This window comes from Procambarus clarkii, chromosome 59 (assembly GCF_040958095.1).
Source record: "Procambarus clarkii isolate CNS0578487 chromosome 59, FALCON_Pclarkii_2.0, whole genome shotgun sequence".
Taxonomy (NCBI): domain Eukaryota; kingdom Metazoa; phylum Arthropoda; class Malacostraca; order Decapoda; family Cambaridae; genus Procambarus; species Procambarus clarkii.
Genome location: NC_091208.1, coordinates 34,132,561 through 34,152,920, shown reverse-complemented (window position 1 = coordinate 34,152,920; position 20,360 = coordinate 34,132,561). Strand labels below are relative to the sequence as shown.

Here is a 20,360-nt window from a genome sequence, read left to right as displayed (position 1 = left end):
CCCGCAAGCACAAATGAGTACACACACGCACACGCACACACACACGTAAACAGAGCGCTCACCGGGCCCCCCCGCTTGAGTGAGCTCATCCCCATCGTCATCAACTGGGGCGGAAAATAGCGAGACAAAGGCACCTTACGAGACAAAGGCGCCTCAGTGGTGGCAGGTGTTGAGTCTTGTGCCAGGACGGTCTCACTGCCCGGGGTTGGTGGACTGTCAACATGTTGGCCGTTGACGGCTTTACGGTCAACTACGGGGGTATTCCGGAGGGGACCTGGCGCTCCATTATGGGTCAAATGCAAACCGTTGTGGAGACTAAACTACACACCAGAAGATGACGACGTCTCAGTCCGTCCTGGACCATTATCAAGTCGACTGTGATGAGAGAGAGGTTGTTGTTGTTGTTGTATTAGATTTAGCTACTCGGAACAAATAGTTTCAAGTAGCACGGGCTGTGGTGATCCCGTAAGTGGTGGCTATTTGGAGCCATTATCTGTATCAATGACTGATACTGGAGATGTGGGGATGGGGTCCGTGGACGCTCCAAGACCATAAGGCTGGTCAGACCTGTGAGTTGATGCGGTACACGTCGCTCACAGTCGAGTGTCTCAGGAGTCACTAGCACTGTCGGCCGGTCAAGAGGGAGATGTCCGGGTCTCACAAGTTGGGAGCGAGGGAGGCACTAAGTAATGCAAGAGTGAGGTGAGGAGGAGGAAATTACTAGAGGAAGACAAGGGCATTACGAAAGGTATGGATGGGATCTAGCTGGTCGGTAGGCTAATGTTAGGTCACGTTTGTTAAGAAGGTTGGGGCATGGGAGTGTGACTGTGACAGGCAAGAGTCAACACCAACAGCTTAAGGCAGGTCACGTTTGTTAAGAAGGTTGGGGCATGGGAGTGTGACTGTGACAGGCAAGAGTCAACACCAACAGCTTAAGGCAGGTCACGTTTGTTAAGAAGGTTGGGGCATGGGAGAGTGACTGACAGGCAAGAGTCAACACCAACAAAGCCAGGACTAAGGTTCATGTTGGGAAGGTTGTGTATCAGAGCCCAGTCAACAAGACGGCGTCTGTGAAGAGTAGAGGCACCAAAGATTATTGTAGAACAAGTCCAATCAATAGGATGATTAGAGTCCCTAACATGACAGCTAGGGACAATAAGTCCCAATAGGACCAATAAGTCTGCATTGTGTCTGCAGACATAACACTTCTTTCGTGTTCCTCAAGTCTGTCATTAAGTGTAGGGCCAGTTTCACCAAAGTATTGGAGAGGACAAGACGAGCAGGAAATAGAGTAGACACCAGCAGCAGGAGCAGCAGTGTGTGAACCACATTACTATGAAGAGTCTCGGTCGAAGGGCGAGTTTTACGTCAAGAGGACGAAAGGTATTAGTGAGAGTTTTGAGTTCAGATATAAAGGGAAGACATAGCACAATACTACTAGTGTTGGAAACAGGTTTTGGATGAAAAATTTCGTTTAGCTTGAGAGTAGGCACAGTTGATAAAATGTAAAGGGGTAACCAAGGCGAGAGAAACATTTGTAAATAAAGAAAAAATCAAAATCCAGAAAGAGTTTCTGATGCGTAGAGCGCTGAGGAAGAGAGACGAGGACACTTTTCTTAACAGAAGGAGGATGGTAGGAAAAGAAGTGAATGTACATGCCACTATGCAGGGGTTTACGGTAGACGGAGAAAGAGAACCCAGACACAGAGCTGTGAACGTGTCAAGAAAAGGAAGGAGGGGAATCAGATCCCATTCAACTTTGAAATAGAGGGAAGGAGGCAGATTGTTAAGAGAGTTAAGGCTGAAGAAGACTAAGGTCATGAGGCCATAAATCAAAAATGTCATCAACACAGCAAAGCCAGAGAGAGACACGAGTATCAATAGTGGGAAGAACAGCAGTTTCGAAGTATTGCATGTAGGGATTGGCAAGAACAGGGGAACCCTCAGCCACACCGAAGGTTTGAGAGAAGTATTTACCGTTGAAAGAGAAAGAGTTAGAGTCGACACAGAGTCTGACGAGTTCCAGGAACACGTCAGTGGGAAGCGGGAGAGGAAGAAGGCCCTCAGACGACTTCTGTCTAAGGAAAGAGAACGTCATTGAGTGGAACATTAGTGAACAGGGAGTCGACATCAAGACTAAGCATCTTACAGGAGGGCTGCAGGCGCAGTGTACAACAAACTTGTTGCTCACTGAATTAGAGATTTAAGGAACACAAGAAGTGTTAAGTCAGCCGACACAAACAATGCTCTCTTGTGTCATGTTAGGGACTCTAGTCATTCTATCGATTGGTCTTCCTCAAAAAAAAAAAAAAAAAATCCAGCCTCTACTCTACACAGACGCCGTCTTGTTGACTGGACGTCTGAACAACATGAACCTTATTCCTGGCTTTGATACTGTTGACCCTTCCCTTTCACAGTACGTACTTTAATGCTCTAACCTTCTTAACAAACGTGACTTAACATTAGCCTACCAATCCGTTTTCTCTTTCTTCTTCTGTCTTCTGAAAAGAAAACTTCCTAACATCCCTGTGACTCATCTGAGTTTCCAGCTTCCATCCATGTCCCCTCGTTCTGTTACTATTCCGTGTGAACATTTCGTCTATGTCCACTCTGTCAATCTCCCTGAGTATTTAATATGTTCGTATCATATCCATTCCTCTCCTCCTTTTTTTCTAGTGTCGTAAGGCTCGGTTCCTTCAGGCGCTCTTCATGCCCCTCATCCCTCGTAACTCTGGGACGAGCCTCGTCGCAAACGTCTGAACCTTTTCCAGTTTCCTTATGTATTTCTTCAGGTGGGGACTCCATGATGGCGCGGCATACTCTAAGACTGGTCTCACGTAGGCAGTGAGTGTGGAGGGAGGACGTATGTGGAAACTAAAGGCGAGTTTTTAAGATGCAACCAAGGAAGGGTGGAGAGGTAGTTAGAAGGGATGGGAAGGGGGGTGGAGGGGTGGTTAGAGGGATGGGAAGGGGGGTGGAGGGGTGGTTAGAGGGATGGGAAGGGGGGTGGAGGGGTGGTTAGAGGGATGGAAAGGGGGGGGAGGGGATGGGGAAGAGGGGGGCGGGGATTAGGGGGGAGGGTAAGGAGTGGCTATAAAACTTTGCAATTAAGTATTTTTTGCAAGCTCCTTAAGTAGATTTGCATCGTTACTAACGCCTTCTTACAATTACCACATTTTTCCCCTTAACGATGTGATTACCTGAAATAATTGCCTAATTAGGAGAAAAGTGGTTCATAGTTGGAGTGGGAGTGTCGCTGACCACACAGGTGACCTCCCTACTGTGCTCCACCTCCACCACTCAGGGTCACCCTCAGTATCTTGGTCCGTGTTGGGAAACATATTTAACGAGTACCTTAAGCAGGCTCTCGAACACAGACACCACCACTCCTGTGCCAGGTAAGTCCACTACGGGCTCACCATTGCCCGTGCTACTTGCCCCGCTCCTGTGCCAGGTAAGTCCACTACGGGCTCACCATTGCCCGTGCTACTTGCCCCGCTCCTGTGCCAGGTAAGTCCACTACGGGCTCACCATAGCCCGTGCTACTTGCCCCGCTCCTGTGCCAGGTAAGTCCACTACGGGCTCACCATTGCCCGTGCTACTTGCCCCGCTCCTGTGCCAGGTAAGTCCACTACGGGCTCACCATAGCCCGTGCTACTTGCCCCGCTCCTGTGCCAGGTAAGTCCACTACGGGCTCACCATAGCCCGTGCTACTTGCCCCGCTCCTGTGCCAGGTAAGTCCACTACGGGCTCACCATAGCCCGTGCTACTTGCCCCGCTCCTGTGCCAGGTAAGTCCACTACGGGCTCACCATAGCCCGTGCTACTTGCCCCGCTCCTGTGCCAGGTAAGTCCACTACGGGCTCACCATAGCCCGTGCTACTTGGAATTTGTTCCGAGTAGCTGAATCTATAACAACAACAACAACAACAGGCTCACTCTCACACAGCGGCATATGCCAGGGGCCGGGTGGCGTAGTGGACAGCGCTCGGGATTTGTAATCCTAGGGTCCGGGGGTTCAATCCCCGGCGATGGCGGAAACAAATGGGCAGAGTTTCTTTCGCTCTGATGCTCCTGTTCACCTAGCAGTACATAGATACCTGGGAGTTAGACAGCTGTTACGGGCTGCTTCCTGAGGGGAAATGTGCGTGCGTGTGTGTGTGTGTGTGTGTGTGTGAAAAACAAAAGTTGATTGATAGTCGAGAGGCGGGCCGAAAGAGCCAGACTCCCCGCAAGCACAACTAGGTGAATACACACACACTCTTAGACAACGACCCAAATGCCAGAAAGGATAAAGATCCATTATAGATGTAGCAGTACAGGAACCGGAAGGACCCAACAGGGAGGAGTGGAATGAAAAGGACAGAACGGCAACAAAGCTCTTGAAGGGCCTGGATGTGGCCGGGGCCGATGGCAGCACAGAGAAGGTGTTCATGCTGGTCGCCTACAAGAAGGAAAGGAAGCGACTAATAAAAGTAGTTCTTACGAACGAGTTAAAGAAAGAGGAAATCCTGTCAAGGAAGAGCAAGTTGATGAGACTAAGAGGATTCAAGGACATTTTTCTGCAGAGGGACATGACAAGGGAAGAGAGAAGGAAGGCTGCAGAAGCAAAGAGGAGATGCAAGGAGGAGACGCAAGGGGAGGGATGTGAACGGGGAAGACACAGGACTTGGCACAAAATCTCCAGCAACCTCAGAGTGGAGTGGGAATCCCCTCACCAGCAGGCCAGCATTCCCAGGGAGGATTATAACAGAAACCTCCCACTATCCCACCCCACGATCATGCCCCCCCCACATGTAGAGACCCTCCCCAGACCATGCCCCCTCCCTGCTCCCCAACCCCAGGACCCCTGTGTTTCCTTCCATGACGTCCTTCCCCATCCCCTACCCCAGGCCCCCCCCTGTTCCCACATTCCAGGGGAGGACATGTTTCTTCAGCCCATGCCCTCCCCAGTACCCTCTCCTTCCTTAAACACCCACCTCCCTCCCTATCTCCCATCCCAGGCTCCCCTTCCCTCCCGGCCCCCCTATCCCAGGCCCCCCTGCATTCTCCAATGACCTCCATCCCCCCCTTCCACATGCCCCTCCTGCTCCACCATCCCAAGCCCTAATTGACCCCAACCCCAGATCCTCTCGGCTACACCACCCTAGACCCTCCTAGGTTCCCCATACTGGATCCTCCCAGCCCCCTTCTCACCCCAGACACCCCAGGTCCATGACCCTTGACTCTCCCATCCCAGACCCCTTGTCCCCCCTCCCCCAGTGGAATCAACAGAAACTGAGGATGGGAAGAAGAGAGTCAGTTTCAAGGAAATGTACTCGAACATAGATGGGATTGCAAGCAAGGCAAGTGAACTTAGGGAAAGAGCACAAGAAGGGAACCCGGATATAACTGGACTCATGGAAAGAAAACTCAGGAATCATAACGTATGTGGTGTTCCCTAGGACTACACTGTAATAATGAGAGAGAGGGAAGAAAGGGAAGGAGATGGAGTGGCTCTACTGATAAGAAAAGAATGGAGTTCGGAGGAGATGGTTATCCCAGGCTGCGAGTGGTTCAAAGACTACATTACAGGCACCATGACAATAGGAGGACAACAGTAATAGTATCAGTGATAAATAACCCTCCATCAAACGGCAGAAGACCTAGACAAGAGTATGACAACAACAACATGGCAGTCAACACTATAATTGAGGGAGCAGGCACTGCTGCCTGGAGAAATAGATCCCACCTGCTCATCATGGAACCTTCAATTATGGAAAGGTAGACTGGAAAAACAAGGAACCACACGGAGGTGAGGAAACATGGAGAGCGAAACTGAAGTAGTGATAAGGAACTTTTTAAGTCAGTATGTCAGGGAACCTACTAGAATGAGAAGCAAGGACGAACCAGCAAGACTCGACCTAGTCTTCACTCTGAACGACTCCGACATAAGGGAGATCGGTTTGAAGCCCCTGTGGGAATGAGTGATCTCAGCGTACTGATGTTTGAGTATCTGGTCGAAGAAGGGTTAATATACTCAAGGAAGGGCCCAGAAAACAAAAGGCTGGCATTCCGGAAGGGAAAATATGAGGGGATAAGAAAATTCCCGACAGATATAACTTCGGAAACAGAGCTCAGAGGAAAGACGGCCCAAGACTTTATGAACTACATCACACAGAAGTGTAAGGACGCAGCAGACACGTTCGTCCCAGTCCAAAAGGAAAGACATTAAATGCAGATGAGAAACCCATGGTTTAATACAGAGATGTAAGCTTGAAAAGCAAATAAGTAAAAGGGCGTGGAGAAGAAATAACAGGACACTTGAGAGTAGAGAAAGATACCAGAGCGCCTAGAATGAATACGTCAGGTTGAGAAGAGAGGCAGATCACAATATTAAGATGACATAGCAATCAAAGCAAAGACTCAACCTAAATTGCTGCCAGTTATATCAGGAGAAAAACAAAAGTGAAGGAACTGGTAATGAAACAATAAGGAGGTATGCGAGGAACTCAATAAGAAATTTCAGGAGGTCTTCACAGTAGAGCAAGGGCAAGTCCCAGAGAAAGAAGAGGGGAGATCTAACCAAACACCACTAGATGTGTTTGTAATTATCATTGTGGAGGTGAAGAAGCATCTGCTAGATTTGGAAGTAACAAAATCTATAGACCCGGATGGAATATCACCTTGGATACTGAAGGAAGGAGCTGAAGCTCTGTGTCAGCCACTCGGCATGGTGCTTAACAAATCATTGGTAACAGGTGAACTGCCAAAAACTTGGAAGATGGCTAATATAGTCCCGATATACATGATGGTTGATAGACAGGGGACACTGAAATACAGGACAGTGTCTGTTATACTCAAATTGTATGTCCGTTGAGACATAACCAATCACAGGCAAGTAGGCTTCTGACGTCATGCCAGACAGTCAGTCACCAGTCGTGCTCCCAGCAGGCTCAGTTCTCCCGACAGACTCAGAGTAGGTGGACCTCGGCTGGCCAGTTATACACCTTGTTGTCTTAATCAATAAAACTACAGAAGTGCCTACTGTGTATAACATTCAACCCAACAAGGCAACGAATACTGGTAGCAGCAGTGGGATCCAGAATTATTTTTCTGGAAACAAAACTCCAAGTACCCACATCGCCTTGTGTTCCAGTCGCCACCACCGCCACCATCCTGTCACCAACGCATCAAATATTGTGCCAGACCGGGGTCCTGCCATCAACCACTACTCCAGGCCAACGTCTCAGAAGGGTCAATATTTTCCTGGGAGAACGCTAATTCATCAGTGAGGAGAAGGGAAGCTTCCCGCGCCAGCCATTATTGAATCTCGCGCCGCCACGTGGGAACCTGCACCACCCTCACCACTCAAGCCGACAGCATCAAACTTTGTAAGTGTTCTAGCTACTGAAATCGTGGTCAGTTATCGTCGCAAGTATCAACTGATCATCGTATGTGTTGTATTGGTCTTTGAGAATAATTGGTGAACTGCAATTGTTTGACTAAGTGTCGCCACCACCATACACACCTCGCCACCTCTCACCATCGTCACCAGCCCCCTGCTACATCATTTTGTGTGAACTTCTGCCTAGCACATCGTGCTTCCTTCGCCATCATCGTCGTCGTCAGAGTTTATCTTCGCACTTCCAACATCATTCTAGTGTGGGGTCTCCCGAGCTTCGCGCTACTGCCGCTAGGAGCGCTGCCGTCGCACCAGTTGTAAAACCCTCACATGTGCCTCTTCACACGCCTTGTCACCGTTTTTGGTGTTGGCCACAGTTATATTGCAAATCCTGCAGCCCTGAGTTAAGTAATTAAGAGCCAAGATATCGTGTGCTATGTTTTAAAGAGGTTTACCGTAAATATATCCACAATATCTTATGAATTAACCATTCAATGACTTGTTAAATATTGGAGCTGGTTCAGTACTCCACTCCCACAGTTTCCCTGAGTGATTTCAACATTCCTGCTTCTCTCAGTAATTTGATTGTGTAATAATTGTGTTGATAGTGTTTTTAGCAAATTCAAAGTCAAGAGAAGTAAGAAATTCTTGTTTAGTAGCAGTTAAGGATTTGTACAATATAATATTTTTTTAATTCCTCCAGGCCTAAAATTGAAATTTATTCCTTCAACATTTCATATTATAATTTTTTACCATAGCAGCTATATACACACACGTGTGTCCAGTTTATGTGCTACATCAATATTTCTTACAGTGCCACTTGTTGTGTTGAATCATTTTAATGACATTTTGCAATTGCACTTTCCAGTTTTTTTTATTCTAAATTGCTGTGCTTAGCCTGGTTTAATTAATTTACATGCTTCTAATTCCAGCCATTTTCATGAAGGATTGCTAATTTAATTCACAATTTTGCTTGTTCTTAATTATTTGTTGCCTAGCCGGTTCCAGGGAGCCGGTCGGCCGCCCGGACAGCACACTGGGCTTGTGATCCTGTGGTCCTGAGTTCGATCCGGGGTGCCGGCGAGAAACAATGGGCAGAGTTTCTTTCACCCTATGCCCCTGTTACCTAGCAGTAAAATAGGTACCTGGGTGTTAGTCAGCTGTCACGGGCTGCTTCCTGGGGGTGGAGGCCAGGTCGAGGACCGGGCCGCGGGGACACTAAAGCCCCGAAATCATCATCAAATCAATCATCTCAAGATAGCCAAATTTAATAATTTTATTTCTGCCATTTTCTTACTTTAGCAAAGTTGATATTTTTTTGAGTGTTTATTTTTGTGTATACCATTTCTGATGCCTGGCGCACTTAATTATAATCTGCGTTCAAACATTCCTTCCACGACTGTGACAATGCCTACCACTGTTGAAACCCCTTCAGACTCAACGGGAGCAGTTGCTCGTCCCAATGTCCAGAGGTCAGCTCAGGAAATGGCTATTCCTCTTTTTGCTGGTGAATCCCACTATTTAAGAGTCATGGTTTAGTAAGGTTGAAGCGAAAACTGTTGCACGTTTTTCTAAGCCTACTGATGCTGAATACTTGGCAATTGCACGGTCAGCTGTGGACACAACCAAGGTGATGCACGTTTTGTTGTTGACGAGAAAGCCATTGTTAGCCTCCAGTCTTGGTCTGAATTTAAGGATTTCTTTCGCCGGAGCTTTGTTAATAAAGGAGACCTTGACCCGTATAGGTTAGTCAAGAAAATTGCCAATGCCACCATGCAGCCTGGTGAATCGTTTAATGCGTTTACTAGCCGTCTCGATCAGTATCTGTATGCCTTAGTTTCTGCTATGAATTGTTCGACTTGGTTAGATAGACAATAATCTGTCCCCTGAGGCTATGGCCAAGATGATAGCATTTGGGACTTTAATGCATTTTGCCCCAGAGCATACTAAACCAATCATCGAGCAACAAAATTTTGGAGTTAAACATGAAATTGGTGAAGTGTTTGAGGCTATTAACAATGCCGCCGATAAACTAGCTCCCCGAAGTGCTCAACTGTTGCCACCCTCTGATACTGTAAATGTAGTAACAAGCTCTCAGCATCCTCCCACAAACTCTCAAAACTCTTCGTCACAAAAGCGTACCCATGCTCGTAGCCCCCAGTCAAATTCACCTCCTCATAAGTTGCCAAGACGCCATAGTCCACAACCATCCACTCCCTCATGTTGGCATTGTGGTAAGAATAACCACCTCGCAAGGGACTGTTGGTCCGCCCCTAGATCATCACCCCCTAGACAATTCTCTCGGTCCCCTCGTCAATCTAATCATTCTAGGCTCCCATATTGCAAATACCATAAACAAGTTGGTCACCACACTGCGGATTGTAGAGCTAGGCAAAGGGCATCCCCACCTTGTAACTCCCACGGTCAGTCTTGGCGAGGCGCACAGCGTCCAAGACATTATCAGAACTCACGTAATTACAACTCCCAGCCCAGGTATAATGCAACTTCGAATTGTAATACTCTGTCACAGAATGCTGGAGTTCAGAATGTTCACTCCATGTCGTCGGGAAACCCCCAAGACCATCCGCCAACCAATTCAAGCTAGCCAATCCAAGTGCCCTCCCTGTGTATTCAGTAGCTACCCAAAATAGATTTGGACACTTGGCAGAGGAGGACACTGACTCTAGACCAGTTGTAGATGTTGACAGAACCACAGTGAATTTGACCCAGACGAGACGCAGATATCCCAGACAACATAAGTCACAAGTAGTAACTTGTCCAGTCTCAAGTGATGGCCCCCTTGTCTCAGCTATTGTCCATGGAAGAGTTTTAAAAGTTTTTCTTGACTCGGGTGCAAAAGTTAATATTGTCAAGCCCTCAGCTCTTAGAGACATTGCAAGTAAGCACCCTACTACTTTAAAACAGTCACACATACCTTTTCTAAGTGGTGTTTCAGGAAATAAAGTAAAAGTTCAGGGCGAAATTGACCTCCCACTCAAGTTAAATGATGTCACATTGTCTATAACATGTTTAGTTGTTGACATTCATTTTCCTGGAGACATTCTCTTAGGTCTGTACACCATGATTGATGAAAATATTGCATTGTTTCCCCATCATTGGAACATAAGTATCAAAGACCACGTCATACCCTTGTGTAGCATGTATCGACAGGGGCCATGAGTTCAACCTTCAATCAGACTATGTTAATTTTGTAGACACCCGCCTTGCTAGCGTAGGTTTGTCAGATCATTGTCGTGGTAGCATACCCGAAAAAACAGGCACTCGAATGAGGTATCGTAGTTGTGTAGTTGTTAAGGAGAGTATCGGGACTTTCTGGAAGGGGACGCCCTAACGGATTCTCGTTGTCTCGCTCGCCTGGCAGCTTCCATCTCTGAAGTCAGTGGTTCCACGGCAACTGACACTGTGCTACACCCTCATTCTCTCACCAGAATAAGAGATAAGGTTCAGGGAGTGCCTGAGTTGTCGGATGTGATTGCGGAAAGTGAAACATGTAAAGTGAATGGTATGTTTGTTGAACCCTCCTGGCACACAGTGCAGGATGGTACTGTTACATTGTATATTGAAAACACTAGTAATGCCGACATCCATCTCCAGTCTGGCACCCATGTTGTAGATTTTGCCTATTACTCGTTACCGGTGCGAGTTGTGGATGATGTCTCAATGGATCATACTGTTTGTACTCTCACACCAGGAGAACATGGATCTCAGCCAGAGGTGCAAGTGCTACACCTCAGTCCTACTGATTTTCCTGACTCTGTGGTTTAGCTTTTGGAAATTTTGAACAGGAATAGAGCCGTTGTTGCTCTACCAGAAGAAAAGTTAGGTCTCACTCCTCTTATTACACATAAAATTCCCCTTGAACAAGGAACTACGCCTATTTATGTACCAGCTTACCGTCTTCCCCCATTCTCAGAGAGCAGAAGCCGATAGACTCAGAGGAAATGTTGCAGAGTGATGTAATTGAATCGAGTAATTCGCCATGGAACGCTCCATTGATTCTTGTACCAAAGCGGGATGGGACTTGGAGACCTGTAATCGATTATCGGAAGCTTAACAGAGTAACGATACCTGATCGTTTCCCACTTCCAGTTCTAAATGATTTGTTGCAAAGTATTGGTCGAAACAAAGTATTCTCAACATTAGATTTGTTGCAGGGATTCTGGCAAATCCCCCTTGATGAGGAAAGTAAACAATTGACAGCCTGTAGTACTCCCAATGGTCATTTTCATTCCAAAAGAATGCCATTTGGTTTGTGGAGTAGTCCAAAAACCTTTTCACGGCTCATGACAAATCTATTTCGTAGATTGATAGGAAGTACTCTTCTAGTTTACCTTGATGATCTCATAATCATGTCACAAGATGATCAGACTCATTTCCAGAACCTTGAGAAAGTACTTGCAAAGCTCGCAGAAGTTAATTTAAAAATAAAGCTTGCAAAATGTTTATTTTTAAAGAAGATTAATTTCCTAGGTCATACAGTTACACCTTCAGGTATGACATTGAATGAATAAAAAATTATTGCTGCCCGTGATTTTCCAACGCCTCGTACCGCTGAAGCCGTAAGACAGTTCACAGGTCTTGTAGGATTTTATCGTTCATTTATTGCTGGGTTCTCTATTATAGCCGCTCCACTTTACAAGTTGCAAAGAAAAGATGAACCCTTTGTTTGGGGAGAGGCCCAGGATCAGTCATTCAAAAAACTCAAGTCGGCCTTGATTTCGTCACCTGTCCTTAGGTACCCAGATTTTTCTAAACCTTTTACGTTGGTTACAGATGCTAGTGACATAGGTTTAGGTGCTGCATTACTTCAAACAGAAGGTCACAGAGATCACGCAATAGCTTATGCTAGCCGCACATTATCTAAAGAAGAGAAAAATTATAGTGCAACAGAACGAGAAGCCTTGGCAGTTGTCTGGGCACTTGAACATTTCAAGGATACAATTTATAATTACCCAGTTCATGTTCTTACAGATCACCAACCATTAATTCCCTTGTTCAAAAATAAGAATCCAGTTGGAAAGTTTGCTAGATATTAGCTCACAATTCAAGAATTCAATCCCACATTTGGTTATATTCCAGGGAAGCAAAATGTTGTAGCCGATGCGTTTTCTCGACACGTAGCTGCGATTCAGTTAAATTACCTGCGTTAGATGCTACAGTAGTCGAGACGGAACAGAGACAAGATCCCATATGGGCACCCATCATTAAATTTTTGACTAAGCAAGACACTCGCCCGATTCATAAACCGCCAGTACTATTGAAAGAATTAGTTATATTGGACAATTTACTGTGTAGAGTAGTAAAGCTAGGGGACAGCCCCGAGGAAATGTTGTCAGTTAGTTGTTCCAGCTGTCTTGGTACCAACTGTGTTAAAAATTATCCATGATGCTCCTGCAAGTGCACATCCAGGAAAGGATCGTACACTCCAACAAGGTCAGTTGAAGTTTTTTTGGCCAAAAATGGCTAAGGAGATTGCTCATTATGTTGACAGATGTTTAACTTGTTTAGAGCACAAGGGACATGTTTCAGGACCTAATCCAATTCATGTGTACCAGCAACTACAGCTCCTTGGGAACGAGTATCGATGGATTTGTTGACAAATTTTGCGGAAACGGAGAAAGGAAACAAACATTTGCTTGTAATGATTGATAATTTTTCACGGTTTTGCGAACTAGTTCCTATCCCGAACAAAACAGCAGAAACTATAGCCAGTGCATTCCATGACCAAATAATTTGTAGATATAGTATGCCTAAAGTAATCCTTTCAGATAATGGTCCAGAATTCAGTAATAGTATTTTAACTAGCTTGTGTGATTTATATAACATTAAAAAATATAGTATTATGCCTTACCATCCAGCAAGGAACGGATTAGCTGAACGTACTAACAGGAAAGTGTTAGATGCCTTGAGAGTCACGTTGAATTTTGATAACAATTGGGATGATTTTATACCCTTAATTCAGTGTGCTATAAATAGTGTGCTTGGATAAGTTTAGATTTAGGAAAGACTTGGGCAAATACTGGTTCAGTAACAGGGTTGTTGATTTGTGGAACCAATTGCCGCGTAACGTGGTGGAGGTGGGGTCCCTCGACTGTTTCAAGCGCGGGTTGGACAAGTATATGAGTGGGATTGGGTGGTTATAGATAGGAGCTGCCTCGTATGGGCCAATAGGCCTTCTGCAGTTACCTTTGTTCTTATGTTATGTTCTTATGTAAATTCTTCAATTAATGTTTCTACAGGTGACACACCTCACGTTATTCTTTATGGTACAGATAAGATCCATCCCTAATGAATTGATTAACGCACCTCCTACTCCCTTACATAACGTAGATGATTTTGTTCAAGTGAAGCGAAGACATATGCAACTAGTATTCAAGAAAATACGAGAACAACTGTCTAAAGCTACAGCCGAGTTCACTCTAGCAAGGAATGCACGAGCTAAACCCAGTAAAATAACTATCGGATCTGTAGTAATGATACTTGACCAACACAGGTCTGGTCCTATGTACAAGTTAACTAAGAAATTTTTGGGTAACCAAGTAACAGAGTAAGTAATAAGTAATAAGGTAACCGAGCATATCAAAGGTAACAAGTACAGACTTAACAACTTGGTAACAGGAGAGTATATAAATGAACATTTAGACCACATGAAGTTAGCTAAAATGACTTGAGACTGATGAGGAAGATGACAATGAACTTACCCAGACAGCTTGTAAATATATTGTACATTGGTCTTTTAAATATATTGTACATTGGTCTTTTAAATATATTGTACATTAACAAGAAAAAAAAATCATTATCTAATCTTAAAATTCATTTGTGGTTGTTAGGTCAGAACTTTGTTCCATTAATGTAATAATTGTTTAATTTTGTATTGTTTCAAGCACATGCTATTAACACATGTTAATAATTTTGTTTAGGCAATACCTTGAGTTGTATTGTTCATATCTGATCAGTAGACATCCACATGTTCTTAATACTCTGGTTTAATTAAAGCATTGTTACCATGATTTTCACCTATTATGATCAATTTTTTTGGGTACATATGCCGAGTTTTTAGTATTATGCACACCTGATCTTCTTTCAATGTTTATTAGGCAAATTTCACATGTAAGCCATTATTGAATGCCACCGAGGTCCTTCAGCATCATTGTAACTATATAGCTAGCCAGAGCTTGTCGATAAGGGACGTCGACTTGGTAGCGTGTCCGAGCGGTGTTATACTCAAATTGTATGTCCGTTCAGACATAACCAATCACAGGCGAGTAGGCCTCTGATGTCATGCCACACAGCTGTGCTCCCAGCAGGCTCAGTATTCCCGACAGACTCAGTAGGTGGACCTCGGCTGGCCAGTTATACACCTTGTTGTCTTAATCAGTAAAACTACAGAAGTGCCTACTGTGTATAATATTCACCCCAACAAGGCAACGAATATGTCCCCAACTTGCATAATATGCAAGCTGATGGTGAAGATTGTGCGAAACATCTGGAACAGTTAGTGGAACATCTGGAACAGTTAGTGGAACATCTGGAGCGAAAGAACTTTGTAACACAGCATCAACAAGGGTTCAGGGATGGCAGAACTTGACTCACAGGATTGATTGAATTCGATGACCAGGCAACACAATCAATCATGCTGGCAATCATGTCATGTCTTGTGATCATGTCCACCTCTGATGTTGACATGTTTCCTGCTGGAACCTCTCCATCTTTCTCTTGTCTAGTTACGAAGTCACGTTCATTAGTTAACTAGAGTCCCTGCTCTTGCATCTGTTACTAGTTCGTTTCAGAACCACCACGGGATGCTGAACATCGTCTTCAAGCAGTAGTTGGGACCCGGGAAGATATATTGACTTCTACTAAAGTGCAAGTCGTGGCCAGGGACACTTGGAGCAGCCGGCCCCACAAGTCCCTGCTTGTGAATACTCAACAAATTGATAAAAGTTTGATGCAATCTTAGCAGAGTGTGTTGGGATTCAGGTGGAAAGTTGCAGAAAACTCTCCCTCGATGCTCCAGTTTTCCCCATTATGCGGAGCTGACTGGAGGCCAGTATGCCTGCTCGAGTCCCCGCTCCTCCCAACATCTGCCCAATTGCTCGGGAATTCATTATACAAACAGACAAGGCTTCAGCGAACCAAGTAGCACACATTTACTAGGTACCTGGGAGTTAGACAGCTGTTACGGGCTGCTCCCTGGGTGTGTGTTGGGAAGGAATAGTAACAGTTGATTGACAGTCGGGAGGCGGGCGAAAGAGCAGAGCTCAACCCCCGCAAAGACAACTAGGCGAGTACACACACACTTCAAATCACTCCAAAATGTCGAGGAAAGACCTGAAGGTAGATCACTTGAGGACCTGGAGTACTTAGGTTACCTTAGTGACGCTCCAGCCTACAGTACCCGCACTCAGTAATACTAGTTAAACACAGTAATCTCCAACTTATAAGAATCCTGCGGTATCATCCCTTGTGAAGGATGATGCACAAACACTTCAACGGAAAATGTACTGGAATAATTATATGAACCACCGGTGAACCCGTGTCACCCACCGGTGAACCCGTGTCACCCACCGGTGAACCCGTGTCACCCACCGGTCAACCCGTGTCACCCACCGGTCAACCCGTGTCACCCACCGGTCAACCCGTGTCACCCACCGGTCAACCCGTGTCACCCACCGGTCAACCCGTGTCACCCACCGGTCAACCCGTGTCACCCACCGGTCAACCCGTGTCACCCACCGGTCAACCCGTGTCACCCACCGGTCAACCCGTGTCACCCACCGGTCAACCCGTGTCACCCACCGGTCAACCCGTGTCACCCACCGGTCAACCCGTGTCACCCACCGGTCAACCCGTGTCACCCACCGGTCAACCCGTGTCACCCACCGGTCAACCCGTGTCACCCACCGGTCAACCCGTGTCACCCACCGGTCAACCCGTGTCACCCACCGGTCAACCCGTGTCACCCACCGGTCAACCCGTGTCACCCACCGGTCAACCCGTGTCACCCACCGGTCAACCCGTGTCACCCACCGGTCAACCCGTGTCACCCACCGGTCAACCCGTGTCACCCACCGGTCAACCCGTGTCACCCACCGGTCAACCCGTGTCACCCACCGGTCAACCCGTGTCACCCACCGGTCAACCCGTGTCACCCACCGGTCAACCCGTGTCACCCACCGGTCAACCCGTGTCACCCACCGGTCAACCCGTGTCACCCACCGGTCAACCCGTGTCACCCACCGGTCAACCCGTGTCACCCACCGGTCAACCCGTGTCACCCACCGGTCAACCCGTGTCACCCACCGGTCAACCCGTGTCACCCACCGGTCAACCCGTGTCACCCACCGGTCAACCCGTGTCACCCACCGGTCAACCCGTGTCACCCACCGGTCAACCCGTGTCACCCACCGGTCAACCCGTGTCACCCACCGGTCAACCCGTGTCACCCACCGGTCAACCCGTGTCACCCACCGGTCAACCCGTGTCACCCACCGGTCAACCCGTGTCACCCACCGGTCAACCCGTGTCACCCACCGGTCAACCCGTGTCACCCACCGGTCAACCCGTGTCACCCACCGGTCAACCCGTGTCACCCACCGGTCAACCCGTGTCACCCACCGGTCAACCCGTGTCACCCACCGGTCAACCCGTGTCACCCACCGGTCAACCCGTGTCACCCACCGGTCAACCCGTGTCACCCACCGGTCAACCCGTGTCACCCACCGGTCAACCCGTGTCACCCACCGGTCAACCCGTGTCACCCACCGGTCAACCCGTGTCACCCACCGGTCAACCCGTGTCACCCACCGGTCAACCCGTGTCACCCACCGGTCAACCCGTGTCACCCACCGGTCAACCCGTGTCACCCACCGGTCAACCCGTGTCACCCACCGGTCAACCCGTGTCACCCACCGGTCAACCCGTGTCACCCACCGGTCAACCCGTGTCACCCACCGGTCAACCCGTGTCACCCACCGGTCAACCCGTGTCACCCACCGGTCAACCCGTGTCACCCACCGGTCAACCCGTGTCACCCACCGGTCAACCCGTGTCACCCACCGGTCAACCCGTGTCACCCACCGGTCAACCCGTGTCACCCACCGGTCAACCCGTGTCACCCACCGGTCAACCCGTGTCACCCACCGGTCAACCCGTGTCACCCACCGGTCAACCCGTGTCACCCACCGGTCAACCCGTGTCACCCACCGGTCAACCCGTGTCACCCACCGGTCAACCCGTGTCACCCACCGGTCAACCCGTGTCACCCACCGGTCAACCCGTGTCACCCACCGGTCAACCCGTGTCACCCACCGGTCAACCCGTGTCACCCACCGGTCAACCCGTGTCACCCACCGGTCAACCCGTGTCACCCACCGGTCAACCCGTGTCACCCACCGGTCAACCCGTGTCACCCACCGGTCAACCCGTGTCACCCACCGGTCAACCCGTGTCACCCACCGGTCAACCCGTGTCACCCACCGGTCAACCCGTGTCACCCACCGGTCAACCCGTGTCACCCACCGGTCAACCCGTGTCACCCACCGGTCAACCCGTGTCACCCACCGGTCAACCCGTGTCACCCACCGGTCAACCCGTGTCACCCACCAATGAAAATCAGGTGTTCCTGCTTGTTAACCAAGACTCTGAACCCCAACTCCAGCCAATGTATAATTAGTCAATTACAATACGGAAAGTTAAGGAATATCTTACCAGGTGGTGGCCCCCTGGAGAGGAAGGCTTGGTTATGGCCAACTGCCAGCCGTTACTGCTAGTCGTACATGTTGACCGGGTGGCCAGGCCCACCCTCCCGTGCCCAGGCTGGAATACCAGATTCGGACAAATGATCTAGAGTCGGACGACCCGAGGCGACACCAGCGACTTATCGAATCGGCGCGACGACTGTTTTTTACTAGTCCGGCGACGAGTCCTTGACCAGTGGTCCTCGGTGGGCCTCACACACTACTGAAGAACCACTGACCCGCGGAGGAGCCGAAGTACCGCTCTAGCAGCCACTAGCGGTGTTGAACCATCACTCTGCTGAGCCAAGTGCTGTCCTATACCACTCACTACAATTTCATTTAATGCATTAGTATAAATAAAATGAATATTTAAAACGTCATTTAATATTTAAAAACGATTTTTGGTGAAAAATACTATAGTAAAAATGTCAATAACGGTTTTCCTGGCAGTGTAAGGCGGCCGACTCGAGGCATTTTGGCTGTTAGTAAATATAACAATTTACCGCCATCTGTTGGCGTGATTATTAACTTCTTGTTGATGGTAGACCCTTTATCACAGTCATGGTCTGAGGGCTGGGACACATATACATGGTCTGAGGGCTGGGACACATATACATGGTCTGAGGGCTGGGACACATATACATGGTCTGAGGGCTGGGACACATATACATGGTCTGAGGGCTGGGACACATATACGTGGTCTGAGGGCTGGGACACATATACATGGTCTGAGGGCTGGGACACATATACATGGTCTGAGGGCTGGGACACATATACATGGTCTGAGGGCTGGGACACATATACATGGTCTGAGGGCTGGGACACATATACATGGTCTGAGGGCTGGGATACATATACATGGTCTGAGGGCTGGGACAAATATACATGGTCTGAGGGCTGGGACACATATACATGGTCTGAGGGCTGGGACACATATACATGGTCTGAGGGCTGGGATACATATACATGGTCTGAGGGCTGGGACACATATACATGGTCTGAGGGCTGGGACACATATACATGGTCTGAGGGCTGGGATACATATACATGGTCTGATGGCTGGGAGACATATACATGGTCTGAGGGCTGGGACACATATACATGGTCTGAGGGCTGGGACACATATACATGGTCTGAGGGCTGGGACAAATATACATGGTCTGAGGGCTGGGACACATATACATGGTCTGAGGGCTGGGACACATATACATGGTCTGAGAGCTGGGACACATATACATGGTCTGAGGGCTGGGAGACATATACATGGTCTGAGGGCTGGGACACATATACATGGTCTGAGGGCTGGGACACATATACGTGGTCTGAGGGCTGGGACAAATATACATGGTCTGAGGGCTGGGACACATATACATGGTCTGAGGGCTGGGACACATATACATGGTCTGAGGGCTGGGATACATATACATGGTCTGTGGGCTGGGACACATATAGTGACAGGTTCTGTCACTCAGTGACAGGTCTTGACAAAGAAGCACTGATATGCCTTGTCAACATAACAGCGATATGTATTGTCATAAGTGTATTAACGGTGGCTTAAATTAACACTAATATGAGCCTGATATATGAGCCTGATATATGAGCCTGATACATGAGCCTGATACATGAGCCTGATATATGAGCCTGATACATGAGCCTGATACATGAGCCTGATACATGAGCCTGATACACGAGCCTGATACATGAGCCTGATACATGAGCCTGATATATGAGCCTGATACATGAGCCTGATACACGAGCCTGATACATGAGCCTGATACATGAGCCTGATACATGAGCCTGATACATGAGCCTGATACATGAGCCTGATACATGAGCCTGATACATGAGCCTGATACACGAGCCTGATACACGAGCCTGATACATGAGCCTGATACATGAGCCTGATACACGAGGCCAAATATCACTAAACAGTGTATTCGGCAATACATAAACTAACACAGGAGAACATTATGTTGTACAACACTATGTTGCACAAACACTATGTTGCACAAACACTATGTTGCACAAACACTATGTTGCACAAACACTATGTTGCACAAACACTATGTTGCACAAACACTATGTTGCACAAACACTATGTTGCACAAACACAATGTTGCACAAACACAATGTTGCACAAACACTATGTTGCACAAACACTATGTTGCACAAACACTATGTTGCACAAACACAATGTTGCACAAACACTATGTTGCA

The 20,360-nt window shown here is 47.7% G+C and overlaps 2 protein-coding genes across 2 annotated transcripts in view; both read right to left on the bottom strand.

The window, feature by feature from the left end:
- LOC123768080 (UPF0547 protein C16orf87 homolog) overlaps nt 1-18,394 on the bottom strand; it is a 188,059-nt gene extending 169,665 nt beyond the window's left edge. The window contains exon 1 of the mRNA XM_069307079.1: nt 18,115-18,394. The gene's annotated coding sequence lies outside the window, so the exon portion shown is untranslated. The remainder of the gene's footprint in view (nt 1-18,114) is intronic.
- A 273-nt stretch (nt 18,395-18,667) lies between these two features.
- On the bottom strand, nt 18,668-19,570 carry LOC123768330 (uncharacterized). Its single transcript, XM_045758792.1, has one exon. The coding sequence runs from the start codon at nt 19,568-19,570 to the stop codon at nt 18,668-18,670; it is 903 nt and encodes a 300-aa protein (XP_045614748.1).
- Between the last annotated feature and the right edge of the window lie 790 nt (nt 19,571-20,360).